The sequence below is a fragment of the Peromyscus maniculatus genome, chromosome 20 (genome assembly GCF_049852395.1).
Source record: "Peromyscus maniculatus bairdii isolate BWxNUB_F1_BW_parent chromosome 20, HU_Pman_BW_mat_3.1, whole genome shotgun sequence".
NCBI classification, from domain to species: Eukaryota; Metazoa; Chordata; class Mammalia; order Rodentia; family Cricetidae; genus Peromyscus; species Peromyscus maniculatus.
Genome location: NC_134871.1, coordinates 60,675,598 through 60,699,330, shown reverse-complemented (window position 1 = coordinate 60,699,330; position 23,733 = coordinate 60,675,598). Strand labels below are relative to the sequence as shown.

The 23,733-nt window shown below is 41.1% G+C and overlaps 1 protein-coding gene across 1 annotated transcript in view; it reads left to right on the top strand.

Moving 5' to 3' along the window:
* The window catches only part of Slc2a13 (solute carrier family 2 member 13), a 310,634-nt gene extending 295,073 nt beyond the window's left edge, over positions 1 to 15,561 (top strand). Inside the window, exons 8-10 of the mRNA XM_042264530.2 lie at positions 8,153 to 8,274; positions 8,389 to 8,541; positions 10,775 to 15,561. Coding sequence (XP_042120464.2) covers positions 8,153 to 8,274; positions 8,389 to 8,541; positions 10,775 to 11,001 — 502 coding nt within the window. The 3' untranslated portion in view covers positions 11,002 to 15,561. The remainder of the gene's footprint in view (positions 1 to 8,152; positions 8,275 to 8,388; positions 8,542 to 10,774) is intronic.
* The last annotated feature ends 8,172 nt before the right edge of the window (positions 15,562 to 23,733 follow it).

Below are 23,733 nucleotides of genomic sequence, written 5' to 3'. Positions count from 1 at the left end.
CCTCAGTTTCCTAGGAGCTCTGCCTCTTGCTGAGGATGCAGGATCTCCTTGCTCTTCTCCATGGTCCTACTCAGCCGTTCTTCTAGCCCAAATCCATTCACTTGTGTCACCCACAGAAGGACTCACTACCAAGAGACCACATAGCAAGCACACCTGCTTAGGATCCAGAGGGGACAACAGCAACCACAGAATGGAGCACCCAGGCAACAGAGACAAGACCAGATATCTACACCAAGACACACCTCAAACATCATACCACCAGATGCCTGGATCCAGCACCCAAAGAATGGAGCACCCAGGCAACAGAGACAAGACCAGATATCTACACCAAGACACACCTCAAACATCATACCACCAGATGTCTGGATCCAGCAACCAAAGAATGGAGCACCCAGCCAACAGAGACAAGACCAGATGTCTACACCAAGACACACCTCAAACATCATAATGCCAGTTGCCTGGATCCAGCACCCAAAGAATGGAGCACCCAGCCAACAGAGACAAGACCAGATATCTACACCAGGACACACCTCAAACATCATACCACCAGACGCCTAGATCCCAGCTCAAAAACACAAACATGAGCATCCTAGACAATTTGCCTGCTCCGGAAGCCAATAACTCTATTGTAATAGGCCCTGAGAAATGCAATGTAGCTAAAGCACAAGACAAAGATTCAAAATAGCATCTGTTATTATGTAAGGACCCTAAAGAGGTCATGAACAAATCCCTTAATGAAGTCTGTGAAAACACAAACAGTGGAATTTCAAAACATGAAAGTAGAAATAGAATCATCAAGAAAACAAACTAAAAACCGAAAATGAAAAACTTGGGATATCAAACAAAAACCTCAGAGGTAATCCTTACAAACAGAATGCAAGAATTGCAAGAAAGAATTTAATTCTTGAAGGCAAGGTAGAAGAAATACCTCAGTCAAAAAAAAAAATCCAGGCATAAAATATCCATGAAATCTGGGACACTATGGAAAGACTGAATCTACAAATAATAGAGGAAAGAGAAGACACCCAGGTCAAAGGCACAGAAAATATCTTTTAACAAAATCATAAAAGAAAATTTCCCAATCTAAAGAAGGAGGTGCCTACTAAAGTACAAGAATCAGACAGAATAAAATCAGAAAAAAAAGTCCCTATGACACATAATAATCAAAACACTAAACTCATGGAAGCTGAACAACTCACTACTGAATGAAATATTGGTCAAGACATAAATCAAGAAGGAAAAAAATCCTCTAGAATTGAAGGAAAATGAAAATTCAATATACCCAGACTTATGAAACACAATGAATGCAGTTCTAAGAGGCAAGTTAACCAAACTGGAAACCATAAAAATATGGATTTCTTAATATATATGACCTACTAAACAATTCTTAATAGAAGATGTGCTGGAAGAATCACCATCCTAGATTGCTGCAAAGCTATAATAATTACAGTACAGAAGGGTATAAAAACAGACATGTTCATCATGGAATAAACTTAAAGACCCAGATATAAATCCACAGATCTATGGACACCTCATTTTTGACAAAGAAGCCAAAACTACACACTGTAGAAAAGACAGTATCTTCAATAAATATATGCTGGTCAAACTGGATGGCTGCATATAGAAGAATCACCCTGTCCCAAAATCAACTCTAAATGGATCAAGGACCTCAACATAAGACCAGATACCGTGAATCTAACAGAAGACAAAGTGAGGAATAGGCTTGAAACCATTGGCATGGGGAAAGAAGTTTCCAAATAGGATACCAATAGCACAGACACTAAGACCAACAATGAATAAACGGGACCTCATGAAACTGAAAAGCTTCTGTATGGCAAAGGACACCATCATTCAGGCAGAGTGGTAGCCTACAGAGTGGGAAAAGATCTTACCAATTACACATCTGGTAGAGGGTTAGTGTGTAAAATAAAGAGCTAAAAACACAGAGCATCAAGAAAACAAATAATCCAAGTACAAATAGAGCACAGAACTAAGCAGAGAGTTCTCAAAAGATGAAACACGGATGGTTGAAAAACACAAAGAAATGCCCAACTTCCTTAGACATCAGCGAAATGCAAATTAAAATGACTTTGAGACTTCATCAGCCAGAATGGCCAAGATCAATGGAACAAATGCAACTCATGCTAGCTAGGATGCAGTGAAAGGGGGGCACTTAATCATTGCTGGTGTGAGGACCAACTTGTCCAGCCACTGTGGAAATCAGTGTAGTGGTTCCTCAGGAAGCTGCGAATCAGTCTACCACAAGCCCAGCTATACCACTCTTGGGCATGTACCCAAAGGACTCTACATCCTACCACAGAGATACTTGCTCATCCATGTTCATTACTGCTCTATTCGTAATAGCCAGAAATTCAAAATTGCCTAGAAGTTCATTAACTGATGAATGAAACTGTGGTAAATTTACACAATAGAATATTGTCCTACTGTTCAAAAATGAAATTCACAGGTAAATGGATAGAATTAGAAAAAAAAAATCATTCTGAGTGAGGTAACCCAGACCTTAAACCCTAAATATTGTATGTTTTCTCTTTTATGTAGATACCAGCTTCGTCACCTTTGATATGCATGCTATAATCAGAATAGCCACTCAGGTTAGGTAACTGGGTAGGGAGGAGCTCTTCCAAGAAAAGACAAATGGACTATATTGCTATGGAGAGACAAAGGAGGAACTAGAATAGGAGCATTAAATAATGAGGGGGTGGGGGAGAAAGGGTAAAGAGGGAAAATTAACACTAAAGGCCTTTGAAAAACTAGTGCCAGCTAGAAGTTTCCCTTCTACTGACTAGCATTCATGCTTCTGGAAGGTACTCAGTACACTACTGGAGGAGAAAGTTAATCACCAGTATTACCCAACTACAAACCCTGTGACCTGTAACATCAACCTGTCCATTAGACACACCGGTACAATCATGGCATAATATTACAGGAGAATCAACCACTTTTTGATTGAATTGCAGGCTCACTCCATGAGATGGAAGCCATATCTGACACTGTTAAAGTTTCCAAGAACCTAAGAACACGTTAGGTCACAAGGCTAGGGGAAAACCTACTATTCCCCTAAAGGGAGAGATCACTAAAATGACTGACTCCCATTGACATACAGCTATGCCCATAGACGAGTTTACTCAACCTACATCAGGGAAGCTGCTGCTTATGGTAGATGTGAGTTAACACAGGAACTCAAAGCTGGACAGTTAGCAGAGAGTGAGGCTTTGGAGCACTAAGTTCTAAATGGGATTTTTTTAAAAATAGAATCCTTCTCTTCGAGGCTCAGAAAGTTATGTGGAGGAGGAGAGGAGGCAGAAAGATTTTAGGAGCCAGAAGTAATGGATGACTCCAAGGAAGCTGTCTTCCAGATAATATAGGACTGATGCATACATGAACTCATAGAGATTAGCAACACAAACGAGCCATGTACAGATCAGGCCTCACCCAGTCCCCACAGACTCAAGCCAGACACAGCCCAGCACTGAGAGGGGGAACTGGACATGGGCTACCACCCTAACCAGGAAGATGTTTGTAATTGATACCTTTTGACAAAGGGAAAGTCAGTTTTCTCCAGTGGATTCTCTCTAGGTAAATCAACCACACTTCAGGGTAGGCACCATGCCTGGGATTAACTAGCCAACAAAAAACAAACTCAGTGGTATATTTGCAGACTTTAGTTTCATTTTGCTTTGTTTGGGCAATTTTTTTTTTTTTGGTCTTATTGGTTGTGGTAGTTTGAATAAGAATAGCTCCCATCTTTGGCTCATATGTTTTAATGCTTGGTACTCAGTTGGTGGAACTGTTTGTGAGGGATTAGAAGGTGTGGCCTTGTTGGAGGAAGTATGTCATGGAGTAGACTTTGAGGTTTCAAAAGCCCATGCCATGTTCAGCCACTCTCTCTCTCTTTGCCTGCTGGCTGCAAATAAGAATGTAAAGCTCTCGGCTACTTGCTCCAGTGCCATGCCTGTCTGCTTCCTGCCATGGTGATCCTTTCCTTCATAAGCATTGCCTTGATCACGGTATCTCTTCACAGTAATAGAACAGTAACTAAGACGGAAATTGGTACAAGGGATGGGGGTATTGCTGTCACAGACCTGACCATGTTATTGTGTGGAAGACTATGGAAGCCTTTGGGACTTTGAACTAGAAAAGCAGTTGAAAGCTTTAAGCATGGCTTGATGGGCCACGCTAGTAGGACCCTGGAAGACAATAATGCTAAGGGTGATTTGAAATATGCAGACCCTGCTCAAGATGTTTCAGAAGGGAAAAAATATTAGCATGTAACCTGTAGACCATTCTTGTGATGTTTTGGCAAAGAATGTGGCTGCTTTTTGCCCTTGGCTGAAAAATCTGCCTGAGGCTGAATTGAAGAGTTTTGAATAAATGCCATTGACAGAGGAGATTTCAGGACAGCCTAGTATTGACTGTGCCACATGGTTAGTAGTAATCACTCTTATGCAGATCAATAATGAAAAGGAGCAAGCAGGGCAAAAAGACGTACAAAATGTACAGTGTGAGGAGAAAAGGAACACCAGAAAATGTAGTACTGGAGTCAAGTCTTGTGCTCAAGGAGATGAGAAGCTTAAAGAAAAGCCTGGTGCTAGATGGAATGAAAGAAGTAATAGAGGGCAGGGTCCCAAGAGCTAATCCTGAAACCTGTGAAAGGAAAGGCCTGAGGGATTCCCTAGGCCTAAACAAGAACAGAAAGCTTATGGAAATGTAATTCGAGGAGACAGCCAGTATCCAGCCCCTGCAAGCAGCAGAATTTGGCAGCTCTGGCCATATGGTTTTGGATTTAGAGTCAAGAAGGATACAAGAAATGGGCTGTGAATTTCTTCCTTCTGGTTATGGAAAGCTGCTGAGGCCAGGCACAAGGCAGAAGCTATCCCAGCATGTAGGCCTACCTAGAGAAGCCATTGTATGAAACTGTGAAAGTAAACACTGGATTGTGTTGGAGAGTCCAAGACTTTGGAAATGCCAGAGCCTTGGGTTACCTGACAGATAGGGTGTGGAACCAGCCCAAGAGAGAGAAAATTATGTTACAGTCAACAAAGCTGGAAGGGATATTAGAGATCTGAATAGCTCTTTGACATAGAAGATTGGAGATGCAGATTGTGGAGTTTGCTCTTGGGGGTATTTACCTTGGACCAGTATTTCCTCACTGTGCTCCCTTTGGACCAGCATTTCTTCACAGTGCTCCCTTTCCACCCTTTTGGAATGTTGGTGTATATTCTGTGACATTGAAAGTATGCGATCTGCTTTTTTGACTTTTTTTTACAGAGGGTTACAGCTAAGATTGCCACAAGTCTCAGAAGAGACTTGGGACTTTTAAACGATGTTAAGATAAAAGGACGACAGAGGGTGTTTTGACATGGGACTGAATGCAGTGTTTGCCTTGTGGTGTGACTACAAGCCTATGGGAGCCAGGGAGTGCTTGAACGTCTGGTCCCCAGTTAGTAGAACTGTTGGGAAGGGTTAGGTATAGCCTCTTTGGACTAGGAGGAGGTGTGCCACTGGGGGTGGGCTTTGAAGTTTCAAAGCCCATGTCAGGTCCAGTGTCCATGTCTCTCTCTCTCCTGCTGCCCGTGGATCAGGATGTAAAGCTCTCGGCTGCTGCTCCAGCGCCACTCCTGTCTGCCTCCCACCAGGATGATCATGGACTCACCCTCTTCAGACTGTAGGCAAGCCCCCAATAAAATGCTTTATTTTATAAGGGTTGCTTTGGTCATGGTATCTCTTCACAACAGTATAACAGCAACTAAGACATTAGTCATTGCTTATTTATTCTGATTTTCTTTTTTTTTTTTTGTGTGTGTGTGTGTGTGTGTGTGTGTGTGTGTATGTTTTTGTTAGGGTTTCTTTGTGTTTCTTGTTTTGCTTTTGTCTCTTTTTTTTTTTTTTGAAAAAATTTCCATTTAATATATTCTGATCATGGTTTCCCCTTCCTGAACTCCTCCCAGATCCACTTACTCATCCACTCAACTCCATGCCCTTCCTTTCTCTCTCTCTCTTTTCAGAAAATACACAAACAGGCAAATTTCAAAAAGTGAGACTGAAACACACACACACACACACACACAATAAGTGCACACAGACACCAAACAAAACACCCATAAGAACACAAAATCAAAAACCATAATATACAAGCAAAAGAACAAGAAGGTAAAAAATGTAAAAACAAAGCAATATGAGACAAAAGTTCACAAAGATACCACTGGGTTCATTTTGTGTTGGTCGTCTACTGCTGGGCATGGGGCTTGCCCGTAGTGTGGTCCATACACCCAATGAGACTCCACTGGAGAAAATTAGTTTTTCCTTTATAAGTGGATGCCAATTGAAGATAGCTTATTGGTTAGAGATAGGGGCCCATGGTTGTGCTTTGTTTTTATATTTTTGTTTGTTTGTTTGTTTGTTAGAGAGAACATAAAGTTTAGTGGCTAAGATAAATGCCACCACAGACCACTACAGATTTGAGAGAAGCTTTATGAAGAAAACAGAGACCACAAAAGTCAGCTGGCATCCAAGTGGAGGATGTAGTGTTCCAGGGTCTAAGCACTCCTGATTTTGGAGTCTGGCAGCACTAACATGAGAGGGTGTGGCCATTTGAATGGCAGAGATCTTGTGAGTAAAAGTCAGCAGGGAAGGCTCCAGTCGGAAGAAGCTGAAGATGGCAGGAAGAGATGACTGATGGAATACAATCCCGAGGAAGCATATGGAGCATGGAGAAAGACAGAACCCCTGAAGTCCATAGGAAGGGTGAGAGGGACCCTGTGTGACCACAGGCACTTGCGTCTAATTAAAGAGAACGTTCATGGGAAGTGAAAGAAATAAGGAGACCTAGAGGGGGAATTTTCAGGACTAGAAGAGAGTGGTAGAAATTAGTTGAGTCTTCAGTTGACAAAAGTTTATGGAACACCTCTGAAATAAGTAAATAATTCAGCAGAGAAGAAAATGGGGGTGTCCAGTGAGCATGCTTAGGAACAGAGAGGAGGTAGCATGGTCTCACAGCTTCGCCATCTCCTAGGTGGTGAGATCTGGATGTTTTTCTGATGGGTTGTATCTATAGGGACAACTGAGGATGTAAAAAGAATTAAGCTCAATTTGACAGCCTGAGTCAAAGACAAGTAGCTTCGTTGTTGAACATGGAAGGAGACCAGCTCACCAGCAGTAGATGATGATAAGCAAGGACATAGGACAGGAGGGCAGGTGGCCATTTGCAATCAGTTGTGATCATCCTTCGTCTAGATGAGCCTGAAAATCTTCTCTATGGTTTCACCCACATTTTACAGATGATAGAACCTTGCTTCTGAAAGCAGGGTCGTGACCTGACTCTCTAACTGAACACAGTGGGTTGTCATCTTGGTGAGCTTGAAGCCAAAGTAAGCTGAGTGTAGACATGAAACTGGGGAGGAAGAGTATCACCGAATGGCATTGGAGCAGGGGAATGATTTCCAAAGCCAAAGTGATGCTTTCCTTAAGCTCAGAAAGCACAGGTTTAGGGAGCCTATGCATAGTCATCCTCAGTTAGATAGTACAGTGCATGCTTAGTGTACGGGCATAACTTTACATGAAAATATATTAGACACATTTAGAGGAAGTGTGCTTAGCTCAAAGTCATGGAGTATGTGAAAGATTAAACTGATGGACAGAAATGCCCCTGGGCATGTCACTTTGCACCATTTTTAGCTGAAAAATAAAGGATGCTTTGAAGGTAGGTGTAACAGGAGCATGCTCCTGAAGATGCCTGCCCTCTTAGCTGCTTATAACTGCATAGATACCCTTCCCACCACAGTGTACTGACTGATGATGCAGTACCCGTTGGCTTGCTATGTCTAGTGCAGCTTCAAGTTAGAAACCAGGTCTCCTTGATGTCATCTGGCTAAAAAAGGAATTGCTCGGCCACTCTGAATTGTATTAAGCTCTAAGTGTGTGTGCACTAATATCTACACCATACATTTTGTTCTCAGTTTAATGTCTTTATTTGCATATGTTCATGACACGAGGTCTCAAATTTCTAAGAAAAAGTGTAAAAACACTTTTACCCCCCACTTAGGAGATTGAGGATTTTCCAAATACATCCAACACAATCACGTGAATTTCTACAGCTACACCCTAAAACACTGCATTAATACATGTTTTTCAGGTGTGAAAATGAAACCAAGTTCAAAACAGAAGACATCCACTGGGCCTACAGTTTCTGCCCCACCCCCTACTCCTGGACGGCACTCCTGGGCCTGGTTTTATATCTCATTTTCTTTGCGCCTGGTGAGTAGGTGCTTTGTTACTTTTGCACTGCATTGCCTCCTCTTAGAAGAGGCGGGCTACTGTAATTCATTCCACAGGGAAGCCTGACTGTAGTTTTAATTATTTACTTCTCAGGAATGGGACCAATGCCCTGGACGGTGAACTCTGAAATCTATCCTCTCTGGGCAAGAAGTACAGGAAATGCGTGCTCAGCTGGAATAAACTGGATTTTCAACGTCCTGGTTTCATTGACCTTTTTACACACAGCAGAGTATCTTACATACTATGGTAAGAGCATGTTTTTTTCAATGGCCTCTCACTGTTACTTTTGGGACTTTGTCCTTAGATACCCTATAATTTGTGAGAGAGGCTGTGTCCTTATATCTTGGCTCTTCATGAATATCTCTGTATAGCTTTCACCATCTCCAGGGGTTCTGGGAAATGTGTCTAAGAGAAGAGTTATCTTTACCTAAGTTTCTTGTACCCAAGTGCTTATGCGTGTCCCCTACAGTTCAAACCCTAAACACCCCCCATTCCTACCAGGCTGGAAATCCTTACAGCACAGTTTTAGGTTAACAAGGAAACATGGAGCAAATGCTAAGACCGTGAAGCCAGGACTGGGGAGATGTCCTGTGGGGAGGATGGAGACCCACACCTAAGCACCATTATTGTGGGCCTGAAAGTAGCTTACCCATTTGGGACACTGAATCACTGAATCGTTTGTTCTAGCCAAGACACCTTGGAGCCCAGCACTTACCACTTCCAGAAACAGGGCCATGACAAAAACCTCTAAATGAAAATGTGTGAAGACTGTGGCTGAAGGAAAACATATAAGCATTACAGAGCTCCTTTGTGAAGCTCCTTCAAACCTCTGCTTAGTAAAGTCAAAAGATCTTTTTCTGCATTTTTGCCCCCTACACAAAGTTGCCTTGTCTACATGATTGTATAAGTTGTGATGATATTTGTTAAGTTGGGATAATTTCTAAAGATGTAAATGTAAAGTCATTGTTCTCACATCTCCATAAGACCACGTGGTCTATGTGAAATGTGTACTATGTCTGGTCCCCTCTGAAACCTCCCCGCCTGACCTCACCCCATGCTCTGGACAGGTTTGCTGTCTGTCCCCACCCTTGCCGTAGATTAGAAAGACGAAGCTGGCCAGGCCTGTGCTTCATTCGTCACTGTGCTCCTGACTCTTGCAAGGGGAACGGGAAAGCAAGCATCATGTTCACCTGGATAAGAACGACAGCTGGGGGAAGTGTGCAACTCTCTTTGCTCTGTGTTCGGGACATACGGACATGGTATTGCAGTAGTTAATACCATGCAGCCAATGGTTCTTTATCTTCTCTCTCATTAACCACTTGGAACATCTAGAATAGCAGTTCTCAGCCTGTGGGTCACAACCATCAGAAAACACAGCTTTCCAGTGGTCTCAGGATCCCCCAACCATAAATGTATTTTTGTTGCTACTTCATAACTGTAATTTTCCTACTGAGCGGTACCAGTTCCCAAGACCATTGGAACTATGTGTTTTCCGATGTTCATGACCAACAGGTTAAGAAATGCTCATCTAGAAACATATGTTTTCTTGGGAAGGAACTGCAGGAGACAAGCTGGTGGTATGTTTAGAACATTAAGCTTTATATCTTTTAGCAACTAAAAATGTTTCCATAAACCCATAAGCTTGTTTTCATGACATGATGATAGATGTTAGTTGCCATTGCTGATCCTTGAGAATGCTTAAATACTTTTTAGTCTATATATATATACTAACATCCCAAGAAGCATTTTTTGAAATAGAGGCTTGCATAACAAAAACCCATGCAGGAAAACTCTGGCTTGCAAAATACTCTTTTGGGATGAGGTGAAGTAGGAGGCATCAGAGGGGACCAGAGTGTTCCTGTCAGTGCTTTGACATAGTATGCATTTACGTACTGTCAGAAAAGGCACCGGCAACAGAATGTGGTTTAGTTAGGGCCTGTGTCAGCTTTTGTCAGGAGTTTGCAGGGAGATGCCATGAGCTTCATCAAGTCATTAACTCAGCAGCAGCAGCAGCAGCAGCAGCAGCAGCAGCAGCAGCAGCAGCAGCAGCAGCAGCAGCAGCATTATACCTGGTTCTGGAGATCTAGATTTCTCCTAAGCCTCCATGCCTGAGTAGACAAGACAGACATGCATATGCATGTAGTAATAGGACCCCTTGGTTATAATAATATTGAAGAGCATGCTGAGAAAACAGTTGGGAGAGAGCAATTCCCCTCAGCCTGGGTGGGATCTGAGGGAGACTTGTGAAAAGAGCTTGCATCTGAGCCTGGTCTGTTCTTCTTCAGATGGCTATGACATGGTTTGAGTTTTGAAAGATTAATTGCATTAGCTGCACAGGACTGGAACATCCAGGTGAGGCAGGCTGGCAGACATCATTTGGTTGCATTTTATACTATAGTTAGGTTCGAATCGGAATCGGGACTCTCCGATGTGAGTCCACACGGGGCTAGCTGCTCACTGTTTTCTTTTCCCACTGCAGGAGCCTTCTTCCTCTACGCTGGCTTTGCAGCTGTGGGACTGCTTTTCGTCTACGGCTGTCTCCCTGAGACGAAAGGGAAAAAATTAGAGGAAATTGAGTCACTCTTTGACAACAGGCTATGCACCTGTGGCGCTTCTGACTCCGATGAGGGGAGATACATTGAATACATCCGGGTCAAGGGAAGTAACTACCATCTCTCTGACAACGATGCTTCTGATGTGGAGTAATTTTCAGCGGATGACATTTTAGTTACTGAATTGAATGTGGAGAGAAGGCCAGCAGTTGGTCACTGCCCTGCTCACAAGCTACGTCTCCCCACACAGTCCTTCCAAATGACTCCATATTCTAGAAGACTTGATGAGAAGAAAAATACAACCATGGTGATGTTTATTTTCATAAACAGAAATGCTAAAACAAAACCCACAGATTTTTTTCTTAAGCAGATGTGTATAATCCCTTCCTGAGACAGTCTAAACATTACTGTTGTACCCAGTGACTTCAGTAGGACCCCTTTCTCCTAAGACCATATACAATTATTAGTAGCAATACAGTCAGTGGTGATCTAGGCAAAGTATATATGTATATTTATAAAGGATTATATAAGATGACCTAAACGTATTTAATGCCAAAACATGGTCTGTTGACCCTAAATTTTCATACCAAGTAGTGGTTTTTCTATGATCCATAGGTACAAAGTGAATTCCATCTTAACTTCCATTTACAAATTCAGAAGTCCTATAAGGACATAGCTGTCCCTCTCTCCTTTGGATTCCAGATGTTGGCTTCTGTCTCCAACACAGATACAATTTCTTCAGAGACTGAATACACAAGATCTTTTGAACACTATCCAAAGCAGGCCCTTTAAGGGTTATTTTCATACTTTTTTGCATCAGTGATGAGTATATTTGCACAGACAAGCTAGCATGTTTTGATAAGTATATTTTATTGTCAAAGTGAGAAAGAACAGATTTTTATATATCCTGATTCGTTAGTCACAAATGTGTGCACAATTGGAATGCCATTGTAAGTGTGAAGTAGTGTCAGGTTGTCAGCTGTATTCCAGGGTCAGTTTAATCTACACAGAACTGTCCACATTGTCACTCCCTGGCTCCTGCTGCTCTGTGCCTTCCTTGGTGTTAAATGACAGCCTGCTGGCGGACTGGTTTTCTCTTTCTGATACACAAGAGGAAGGAGGTCAGGGGCAGAAACAGTCGTTGACATTTATTTTAAATCCTGGGACTTCGTTCTCCACATGTTTTATTGGCTCTTCCTAAGGACAGGAGGATACCTCACGACTAATTACTTGTATTTTCCCCTGAGAACGTGAGCTAGTTTTAATTCTGTCATCTTTTCTCATTCCTAGTAATTTGCTACACAACCAAAACTCAGAGCTCTGTCTGTTTCTTTATCTCATACTTGGTTTGGTTTTTCTGTCTGCTCTAAAATATCTAAAGGAGATGTCTCCTTTGGAAAAGACATGGGTTCTAATGCCACAGTCAGTAAAACAGGTTGACTTACCTTTCCACATTATGTCTCAAAGTATTTGGTGATTTCTATGTTCATTCAACACTCAATTCCTGATTCTCAGCACCCTACTAAGAGCTATGTGATACAAACAAAATTACTTGCTTACAAAACTCATTTGCTAGTTCTAAAGCTATGGGTGAATCTAATGACCAGTTAGGAATACATCAGTTCAATGTTTTACATCCAATGATCTAAATACCTAATTAAGTTCCATATCCAAGTGAACGGAGGCTAGTGATAAAATGGAAATATTTTGGCCAGTCTCCAAAACGTCTATTCTTTTAAAGTCTGGCTTATCTTACCATAATTACCAAGCTGAGACGCTAGCAAAAGAAGTTTATCCTCCAGTCACCAGGGGTACTTACACAGTCACTTCCGTGGCCTACAAATCCTTCAGCCAATAGAGGAAGTTCTCTCTGTTTGGTTGTTTAATGTTATTTTTTAAAAAATTAATAGAGTATTTTGGAAAATTTTTCCTCAGATTAGGTGCTTTGAAATTTATTTATAGAGAATATTAGTATTGATTTTTCTCTAGAACAGAAGATATTGTTTAATGGGATGTATTGTTTGATATTTCTTATCTCTGAAGAAGTTTCTTAACTCAGTAGTATTTTACAAGATCAAATGAGCTATTATGTGGTAGAGTTAGCACATATGAGAAGAAAAAAGTGAGCAAAGTGCTCCTTTTAAAGTGTATTTTTCTGATTTGTTCAACGTGTTGCCTCAATTTTTCCCTTTCTAGTCCACGTAGCCTTAAGTACACAGGTGTCTGCAGCTGGGCTGACACATGGGACCACATATAAGGGACAGTTAGACTTGTTAGTCCTGAAAGCTGGTGTGACCTGTTATTGCCGGCATAAAAACAAGCATTTTTCAGTTTTCAGTCCATAACTTAACATAATAATGGGAAATTGTCCATATTTCTCTTGCCCTGTTCCCTTCATTTCTAAAAATTATTTGTTATTTATATAGTAACAATATTCCATACCTTTAACGTACAAGACAGAGAGGCACAAATAAGACTTATTTATAACTTTGAAAAAGCAACTCAATACTTGAAAGGAGCCTTCTATAACCCAGGTATGCTTTTTAGATCTGGTGAACATTTATAGCACATTCAAAGTTCGTGTTGGAACTGTTCAGATTTTTATTCTAAGAAACACCTTTTATGTTTCTGGTGTCAACTTGAAAACCACCCATGTGAAATCATCAAACATATATTCTGTAAGACAATTTCTATATGATATGATTTGATCCACCGCATTAAAATAGACAGATTAAGCAGTATACTTGCCTCTACAATGATAGCTTTCTTTCCAAACATGCTGCAAATTCAATACAAGTGTATTTAATTGGAGGAACACTGGGTGAAGAAGGTCAAGACTGCGCCTGCAACCTAGCTGGGTGACTAATATATAGGAGAATTAAGAATGCATCCTTTGTCTACATATAAGCACATACTGTGGAAGATGATGTCAAAAAGACTTGGTGTTGGGGCTGTGGATAGAGTTCAGAGGTCAAGTGCTGGCCTAAAAAGATTGGGCATTGATATTTTCTTCCATATAAGCATCTATAATAGTCTGGATTGTTACACCTACCTTAGTCATTATCTAAAACATGGCTTTGAATATATATTAAATAAAAGATATTTCCAGGAGAATGACAGCAGAATCTTTCAAATAGTTTATCAGTGAAACACACTTTAGGATACAATCTTAAAACTTGTTATTCACTGTAAGGTGAGAGACCAGTAAAAGCACTGAATTTATGGATTTCTGCTGTAATTTTAGTATCTGTTAAACAGGGGGAAATACCAGGAAAAAACACATTGACAGCTTGCCCATTTACTTAGTAATAGCAAAGTCAAATTGAAATGTATTGTTTGATAATCATAAATCTTGGGGCAGGGTGAAATAATGCTTTAGATAGTGCTACCTACAGGTTTTCTTTAATAGCTGAGTGTAATAACTTCTCAGTTATCAAGTTCAGACCATCTCCCTAACTCGGAACAAAAGTATTAGATGGGTACAACCAGGCCAGGAGCAGAGGATTCCTAGTACATGCTCTCTAGAAAACTATACTACATTCTATCTTAAGCTACAAAGTTGTAGATGAAATTTATAGTTCAAAAGTAGCTACTGCCTATACAAGACTCAGAATTGTTCTCTGGGTTAATTCTTCATGTCCTTCAGCCTGTCAGTTTCTACCAATCCTAGCCTCATGCACAGCTCGGTTAGACGGTCAGTTCATTCAGTTCTCCAAGGCAAGTACCAGTGCTGCCACCTTCTGGGCACTGTGAGCAGTTGCAAATGCCAAACAGCTACCTGCTCGGCTTTCTTGTATGCTGTTTAGGGAAGGAAATACTTATGTGCCAATAATCAACAGAGAGTCGCTTTACAAGTATTCATGTTAGGAAATACCAGGAAGTATTTTATCATCATCATATTGTGCTTATGAGTACAGAGCAGTATAATTCTCTGAATCTTCATATGTGTACAGTACAGTCTATAGCACTTGAGTAATTTGGTCAACCGTATCTTCAATGCCTTCGTTTACAGGTAATAAATTATTCACATTTTAGACAATTAGGTTCATGGGATTGATTTTGTCATATCCATATAAATAGGATAAGAAATTGACTTGCAGATAATCAGTATTCAAACGTATGAATCTATACTTTACAAAGTTTTAAGATTTTGCTAAATTCAACATTATCCCATTTCACTTAAAATTTAGATACTATAATGTTAACTCTGGCCAAAGTAGAAATTCATGTCCTATATACATGTCTAGATTTTCCAGTGGCTCCTGTACTATTGTCTCACTTGATGTTACAGTACTGTTTGTAATAAATGTTCTAATTTCTATTTAGGAACTCTAAATATACATCTCTATTAAATCAGGAGTTTCATGCTTTTAGAGACCTATGTATTTTGAACTGTACATTTTCATTTTCTGAGTGCATGTTATATACTGTTTAATACTTGACGTATCTTGGCAAATCTAGTCTTCTCCTTCCTACCTGTGACATACACAATATCTCTTGAAAACTGCCACTGTCCCATTTACCAAATCATGCTAGCCTATGCTGTATCAAAAGTATGGTATATTTTATGGAGATTTAGTGATATATATGTAAATGTTTTTTAAGTTATTTTATTGAACTTCAATATTTACATAAAGTTACAATCTTTTTTTAAGGAAAGTGTCAGTGCCAGAGCTGTATAAGAAAATAATCAAATAAAAGTAAAGATAATTCATTCTCTTGGAACGCTCTACTTCTTCACATCTCATCTTGGATTTTCGTATCTAGGTTATAGAGTGAACACACTGTGGGAACTGTAAACAAAACGTGTTGGTTTTCATTAATTTTAATTTTGTGTTTTGTTTGCATGTAGATCTTTTGCTTGCATGTGCATGGCTGGTGTCTGTGGAGGCCAGAAGAGGGCGTCAGGTCCCCTGGAACTGAACTTAGAGATGGTTGTGAGCACTGGAACGGGCTCTGAGAAGCAACCATTGCTCTTAGCCACTGAGCCATCTCTTCAGCCCCCATACTGTCTTTTCTATCAAAGGGCTGAAAAGGGGGCAGAATCCCTTAGCAACAGCAACAGCAACAATTGTGAAGAAGCCATTTGGCAGATATTCAAGTTCCTGCAGAGTCAGCACTTCCTGAAATCAAAATCTATGCTCAAATTTCATGTCTCCCAGAAACTGCTTCTCTATATTAGCCAATCCCATAGGACCAGGCTGCCAGTCTGACCAGTCAGAGCGCAGCACAGTGCGTTAGGAATAAAAACCCAGTGGGATTCCCTCTGAGTCTTACTTAACTAAGCCTGCTTTCTCAACCAAGTGTGGCTAAACACCTTTCTGCAGAAGCACAACTTACTGCAGAAGTATAACCCACACTTGGGGTTGCGTGGTCATTTTCTTGAGACTCCTCCTCCCCTAGACCCATTTATTATAGTTTAGCACCTAACCTCTGTGACCAAAGGTCCTGAAGACTGACTCCTATCCCTGGATGTGAAGGCTGCTGCTTGGTTTTGTCAACCCTGGATATGGAGATATCCCCTGGTTCTAAACTGAGGAAACACAAAGGAATCAGCAATACATAGAAAAGAGCCCAACGCAAGCACTGGGGTAACAAGATAACTATGTACACAAACAAGCCAAGGTTTCAAAACAATGGACTGGAGAAAGCTGGCTGTCCCTTTCCAGGAGCTCCTTAGCCAGGGGTGGGATTTTACACTCACCTTCCCTGCCCTTCCAGGCTGAGATTTGTCTGGCTGGAGCTTGCCCCTGGCTTGTGCATGCTGTCGCAGTTTTCTGTACCTTGTTGTGTCTAGAAAACAGTTTTCTTGAAGTCATCCTCTCCCTCTGGCTCTTACCATCATTCTGTCCTCACTCTGAGCCGTTCCTTGAGCCACGGTGGGGGTGTGATCTGTAGCCCCATTTCAGATTGCCTTCTGTTAGGCTTGTCACACTGCAGGGCAGGTCCTGCTCCCACAACACGGACTAGAGGGTGGGGAGACTCAGAACCCAAAACTGGGTGAGTAGGGAGGGGAGGGCGGGTGTCGGGGGAGTTGGGGGTGAATCTGATCAAAACACATTTTATGAAATTCTTGGTTAATTTAAGAAAGTTTTAAGTACTACTTAGTACCATTGAGTACTACTAAGTATTGTATTATTAAGTAAGTACTAAGTCTATGATAGATTACTGCTATACATGAAATAGTGAGTTTTAAGTAGGATGGGGGAAAAGTGTCCAGGAAGTTGACTCACATTTCTTTCCTATTAACTCAATTATTAGACATGCACACCAACAGAATAATATAGGACTCAGACAGAAGCTATATAGGTATGGACATCTAATTTTTGACAAAGTTGTCAAAAACATATACTGGGAAAAAAGATAGCCTATTCAACAAATGGTGGTCGCAAAACAGGATATCGATCTATAGAAGAATAAAAACAAGTCTGTATTTCTCACTCTGCACAACTCAAAATCAATTCAAAGTAAGTCAAAGACCCTAATTTAAAACCTGGAACACTGAAACAAAGGAAAATTAAGCAAGAACTTGGCATAGGATCCCAATAGCACAGGAAATAACACCAATAATTGACAAATGAAATTCAAAAGCTTCTGCACAGCCAAAGACACTATCAACAGAGTGGACAGCCTAGAGAATGGGAGAAAGTCTTTGTCAACTATACTTCATAAAAGGGATTCATATCTAGAAAATATAAAATACTGTGAAAAACAAACAAATCCAAACGGCAATCAGTAAATGGGTCAACACTGAACAGACACCTCTTCAAAGAAGAAAAACAAATGTCCAGTAAACATTCTTAAAAACATCCATCATCCTCAGTCCTCAAGGAAATGCAGAATAAAGCTACTTTCAGATTCCATCTCACCCCAGTTAAATTGGCTCTCATCAAGAGAACAGTGGCAACAAATGCTGGAGGGGATATAAAGAAATCGGAACACTCATTCATTGTTGGTGGAAGTACAGGCTGATGTAACAGTGTGGAAATCAGTGACACGACCTCTCAAAATGCTGAAATCAGAACTACCATCTGGCCCTGTCACAAAACATTTGCACATTCCTGAGTGATTATTGTTGCTCTTTCATAGTAGTAAGGACATGGAATCACCTAGATGTCTATAAACAGATGAATGGACCACGTATGGCACATATACATGGTGGCCTTTTATTTAACCACAAAGAAGAATGAAGTTATGAAATGTGCTAGGGAATGAATAGATCTGAAAAATATTGTATGACATCAGGTAACCAAGGCCCGGAAAGACAAATACTGCATGTTTTCTCTCATATGTGGACCTTAACTTCTAATTGTTAGATATGTCTATTTATGTGAGAGTAATGGACTTACGAAGCAGACAACCAGGAAGATTAAAAGGATCTCATGACACAGGGGAAAGAGGCTTCAAGGGACATAGTGGAAAAGGAAACAGAATACATGTGATATGAGAGTGTCCCCAATGCTGGACAGAGGAGAGGGCAAGGAGAATGGGATGGGCGGGGTTGGGGAGGAACAAGGGTAGAGGAATCAATCACAGCCATTTACATATAACATGCCATAAGGACACTTGTTTTTGTGCCATTATAAAAAAGGCAACATACCCTTGTCTCGAAATTAAAATAAGAAACCATGCTTTGTGAGTGAGCCTTGGCATAGGTATTCTACATTTCCATTCCGTAATAGTATACGTACGCATCAGATACTCGAGAGCCACAGAATCTATACTCGCACTGTTTTCTGAATGAGATTACTCAGCCACGGCTGAGAACCACAAGTTACAGAATGGAATATGGACCCAAATCAGATGATAGTGGTGCCATTTCTGCAGCTGAGCTTTGTCACTCCTTTTTTTTTTTTTTTTAAACAAAGAGTTTCACGATAGATGGGCTGATGGACAGACAGACAGACAAAACCTGAATGCCTCTACTTGAAAAATGTTGCAGCTACCATCCTCCAGTAGGCCACTGGTTCTAGATTTAGGAACGAACCATGAGTAGTAGATAAAAATTACAATGTGGTGCCGATGTAAGATCATGGGGATTTTAGTTAAGATCTAAAATGACCAATAATTGCAGCCCACGGAAGGTTTACTGTCCTAAGGGGCTTCTTTCTTTGAAGTCCACTCTCTGGAATACGTATTGCCAGTCTGTTATGGCTTCTGTTTACATTGCTCTGTCTTTCTTTGATTCTTTTCTTTTTTCTGAGTTTTCAAGACAGAGTTTCTCTGTGTAACAGTCCCAGCTGTCCTGGAACTTGCTTTGTAAACCAGGCTGGCCCTGAACGCAGAGATCCACCTGCCTCTGCTTCCTAGCACTGGGATTAAAGGCATCCACCACAAAACCCAGCATCTTTCTTTGTCTTAACTTTAACTTACATTTGTCTTTAAAATGAGCCTTTTTAATTATAGAGATGTATTTTTTGAATTATGTGTCTGTGTCTGCGTGTGGGCATGCCCATGCAGGTGCCTGCAGAGGTCAGAAGAAGGCATTGGGTCCCTGTGGAGCTGGAGTCCCAGGTGTCTGTGAGCTGCTCAGGGGGAGTGCTGGATCTGAATGCAGGTCCTGTGGAAGACTGAAGTGTTCTGAACTACAGAGCCATGTCTCCAGTCCCCTCTGGGGGATTCCCTGGATGGGACTGACCTGCTTTGTGGGCACTGGTAGTCAAATCCTGTAAGTCCTCTGTAAGAATAACAAGTGTTATTAACCAGTGAGCCATCTTTCCAGCCAGGTATCATTATTTGGAAAAAAAATTGTGAGAAAAGTCTAGAAAAGCAAAATGAAGAAGATGTAGAGGTAGCAGAATATTATTTTAAGGTGTGTTGCTTTTGTTTATGTTGCATTTGTGTAACTCTGTGAAGCTGTGTTACTGTGCCTGTGTGAAACACCTGATGGTCTAATAAAGAACTGAACGACCAATAGCAAGGCAGGAGAAAGGATAGGTGGGGCTGGCAGGTAGAGAGTATAAATATGAGAAATCTGGGAGGCAAGAGCTAAGATGGAGGAGCCAGAGGAGGAGGAGGAGGACTCTAGGGGCCAGCCACCCAGCTACACAGCAAGCCATGGAGAAAGAGTAAGAGAAGTACAAGAAAAAGAAAAGCCCAGAGGCAAAAGGTAGATGGGATAAGCTAAGGAAAGCTGGCAAGAAACTAAACCAAGCTAAGGCAGGTATTCATAATTAAGAATAAGCCTCCATGTATGATTTATTTGGGAGCTGGGTGGCGGGGCTCCCCCAACTAAAGAGCCAAAGAAACAAACATCATCATGTATAACTGCATTCCATATAACTGGCTTCGGCTTTCTTTTTATACTTCTGAGTTTCTGATCTATGTCATTTTCTTTTTATATAAGACTCTGTTAACTGTGTGGGTGTGGCAAGGAGACTCGCAATAGAGTTCCCGATATTTTCTGTTTGAGAAAATATTTCTCCTGTTTTGAAAGACAGCATCTCACAAATACAGAATTATATGTTGATGCTTTTTTAACCAACTAAAATTCCCTCCATTTTTTTTGTAGGCTTTTATGGTTTTCAATGAAGACTTTGTTCCAATATAATTGGACGACTTTTCCTTTGGCTCTGTGTTTGTTCTAGTTAAAATATAATATACTGGAATGTGAGGAGGGGTTGTGTTTGTTTTGTGTTTATCCTGCCTGCTGTTCTCTGGATTGATGGCTTGCTTTGGGACATTAGGAAATTCCAAGTCACATTATTCCTTCAAATATTTCTTCAGTTCTTTCTTGATTCTTCTTATGGGCTTCCCATTATTGATACATTAAACCTTAAATACCTGTTCCACAACTCCCAGATATTCATTCTGTCCTGTTTTCCTCAATCCTTTTTCATTTTCTGTTTTGTTTGGAAGTCTCAAGCTCAGAGATTCTTAGATGACCTGTGTCTAATCTGCTATTGTGTCCACCAAAGCCAGTCTTCATTCAGTGGGTAGTTTTAAGGGGTGTCGTTTAAGGCATTCTGAGAATTGCCATCTGTGCTTAGGCACTAACCACTATCAGTTTGTCTGCTCTTTCCACCATAGCTCTTTGCATACTAATAACAACACATTTTAAATTCTGAATTTTGTCATTCCGATGTCTTTAATTTATTGGAGTCTGGTTCTGATGCCTGCTCTGACTCTAACTTGAAACTATTTTGTTCTTGTTGCTTGCCTTTTAGTATGTGATATGTCTATATTAACATCTAATTTAAATAAATAAAATCTAATTAGGTAAGAGGGGGTCCTGTGTATTGAATCTAAGGTCTAATGCATGATAGATAAGTGTCTCTGTTGTGTAATATTATTTTAACTAGGCAAAGATGATTACATTTGTTTTTGCTGTGGACTATTACTTTGTATAAAGGTGTGTTACTTTTGTTTATGCTGCATTTGTTTAATGATGTAAGGATGTGTGTTTAATTATGGAAAGCTGTGTTGTGCCTGTTTCACCTTGCCTATTCAAGGCACCTGATTCGTCTAATCAAAAGCAGAATGATGCTAGACAGGAGAAAGGATAGGTGGGGCTGGTGGGTAGAGAGAAGAAATGGGAGAAATCTAGGCTCGAGAGGAAAAAGAAGAAAGGGAAGAACGAGAGGAGGAGGAGAGAACGAGGGGCATGTCCAGGGCAAGAAGTGAGGCAGGCGCCGTCAGGCAGACATAGAGAAGCAGTGACAGTAAGACACACAGAAGGAGGGAAGGTAAGCCTTGAGGCAAAAGGTCGATGAAGAGAAACAGGTTAATCAAAGTTAAAAGAGCTAACCAGAAAGGAGCCTAAGTTAGGATGAGCATTCAAAACTAATAAGTTTCTGTGTCATGATTTGGGAACTGGTTCGTCTCTGGACCTTGCTTTGTTGAAACATTTTACCAAGTATCTCAGGCTGCCTCCAAACTGTAGGCTGTGTGCCTGTGTGCCTTTACTCTTCGAATACTGGGATTATAGCACTTATTGTTATATTTATATATATATATATATGTGTGTGTGTGTGTGTGTATACATATATATATATACTATATATGTTATATAGATAATATATTTTATTAATTTTATTAGCCAACATGTCTAGTGCCTTCTAAGGTTTATTTGTGTGTGTGTGTGTGGGGGGGGGTCTTGTTTTACTTTGTTTACCAAACATGATATACCAGGTAAAAGAAACTAATGAAATGGTATAAGGGGTATACAATTAGGTCTCGGTCTTTTAGTGTGTGTGTGCTGCTGGACCAGGACTTGATGGTGCTCACAGGTGCCTCTTTGCCTCCCCCCTCCTTTACATGGGACTAGTAGATGATAGGGCTGGACTGTGTATTTCCCACCCCCAATGTGGAAAATTGCAGGCTGAGGTTGGTGGCAGTTAGGCTCCTGTAAACAATTTCTCCTGATAGTGGGCCACGTTACAGAGAATGTTCTGTTATAATTCAAAAATATCACCATTGCCAGTTCTTCCCTCATAGCTAGTATACTATGTAGAAGCGAAACTCAAAATTCCTGGAGATCAGAGGAGGATCCTCAAAAAAATGGGTTCCTGGAGAGTTTTTCCCTCACAGTTTTCCACACTAAGATCCGTGTCCAATTACAGCATAGGAATACACACTCAGACACTGCTTCCTTCAGAGTTTCTGATCCAGTACACTGTGATTCTCTGTATCTGGGATAGCACTCTAGTTGGTTTTCCTATTGACCGTACCTTATATACACAAGAGCTCCTGATGTTCATTGAGTTCAGCTTGTGATTTTTAAAGGCAGAATGTAACTGCTAAGCTGCTTCTATGCCAGACTGGAAACCTGAAAAGCTTCCTCAATGCTGTAAAACATAACTTGAAAACTTCAGCTGAGGTAAACACAACAAATTTTTACGAAGCTTGAGATATTGCTTTCCAAAAAGAACTTCTGGGCAAATGACTAGGAAAGGCCATAGATGAGAAGTCTCTGAACTCTGAGACAACTGTTCCTGCTGCCCTGTTCTCCATAGCTCAGTGGAGCCCAGATAGGGTTCAAAAATTGTCCACCAAGACCATCTCTGCATTACTGAGATGGATCTTCTTAGTAGATAAGGTTGATCTTGAAAGTCCTGCAAGATTATTTCTCAGGGCCTACTGCTGGGCTCTAGTGGAGACATGTTGCCCTGGCTCTTATTGGTTGTGTTTTTATGCTGGTGTCTAGGCATCTGTGTTTGGGGTGGCTGTAATTCTAGGTGCTGATATCTGGTCTTGTCTTTCTTGGTTGGGTCTTTTTCTCCTTAGTTCCTGTTGCTCCTTCTGGTTCTTAGTAAGGTATACTGGCTGTGGGTTGTAGGGAATGCGTCTGAGATCCTGGTAAGTGTGGCCATTGCTGGGAGGAGTCCAGATAGAATGTGTTCCTCAGTATTGGAAACTGACACTTAGGGAGGGAGACTGGCTTGCAGGCAGGGGCTGAGGAGGTCCACCAGGAGGAGGAAAGCAGGTTGTGCCACTAGGATCTGCTTAGTCTCCTGGAAATGGGGGCCAAGAGAGAGGAGCACCCACAGCTGACAGTCTGCTGCAGAGGCTGGGGATGAGTCTGCGGGCTGGATTTACAGCAAGGGAAGGAGAGTGAAGACCTGAAGATCATCTCCCTGCTTCCCTGGCCTGTGTGGTCTCTGGTTCCAAAAGGGAGTGCCTAAAGAAGCTGGGAGCTGAGACAAGAGGATGGCGTGGTGAGAAAGGCTGGAGATCTGTGTGGTCTCCTGGAGATGAGGGCATAGAGGAAGGGGAAGCTGCAGCTGGTGGTCTGTAAGAGCTGTGGCACAGACAGGGGATTGGATTTGGAGAAGAAGAGGGAGAGTGAAGGTTGAAGACCACCCTGGCTGGCATGGCTAACATTTTTAAAGAGAACATTTGTTGAACAATTTAACTTATCAAGATTTAGAGTGATTATCAACAGAAA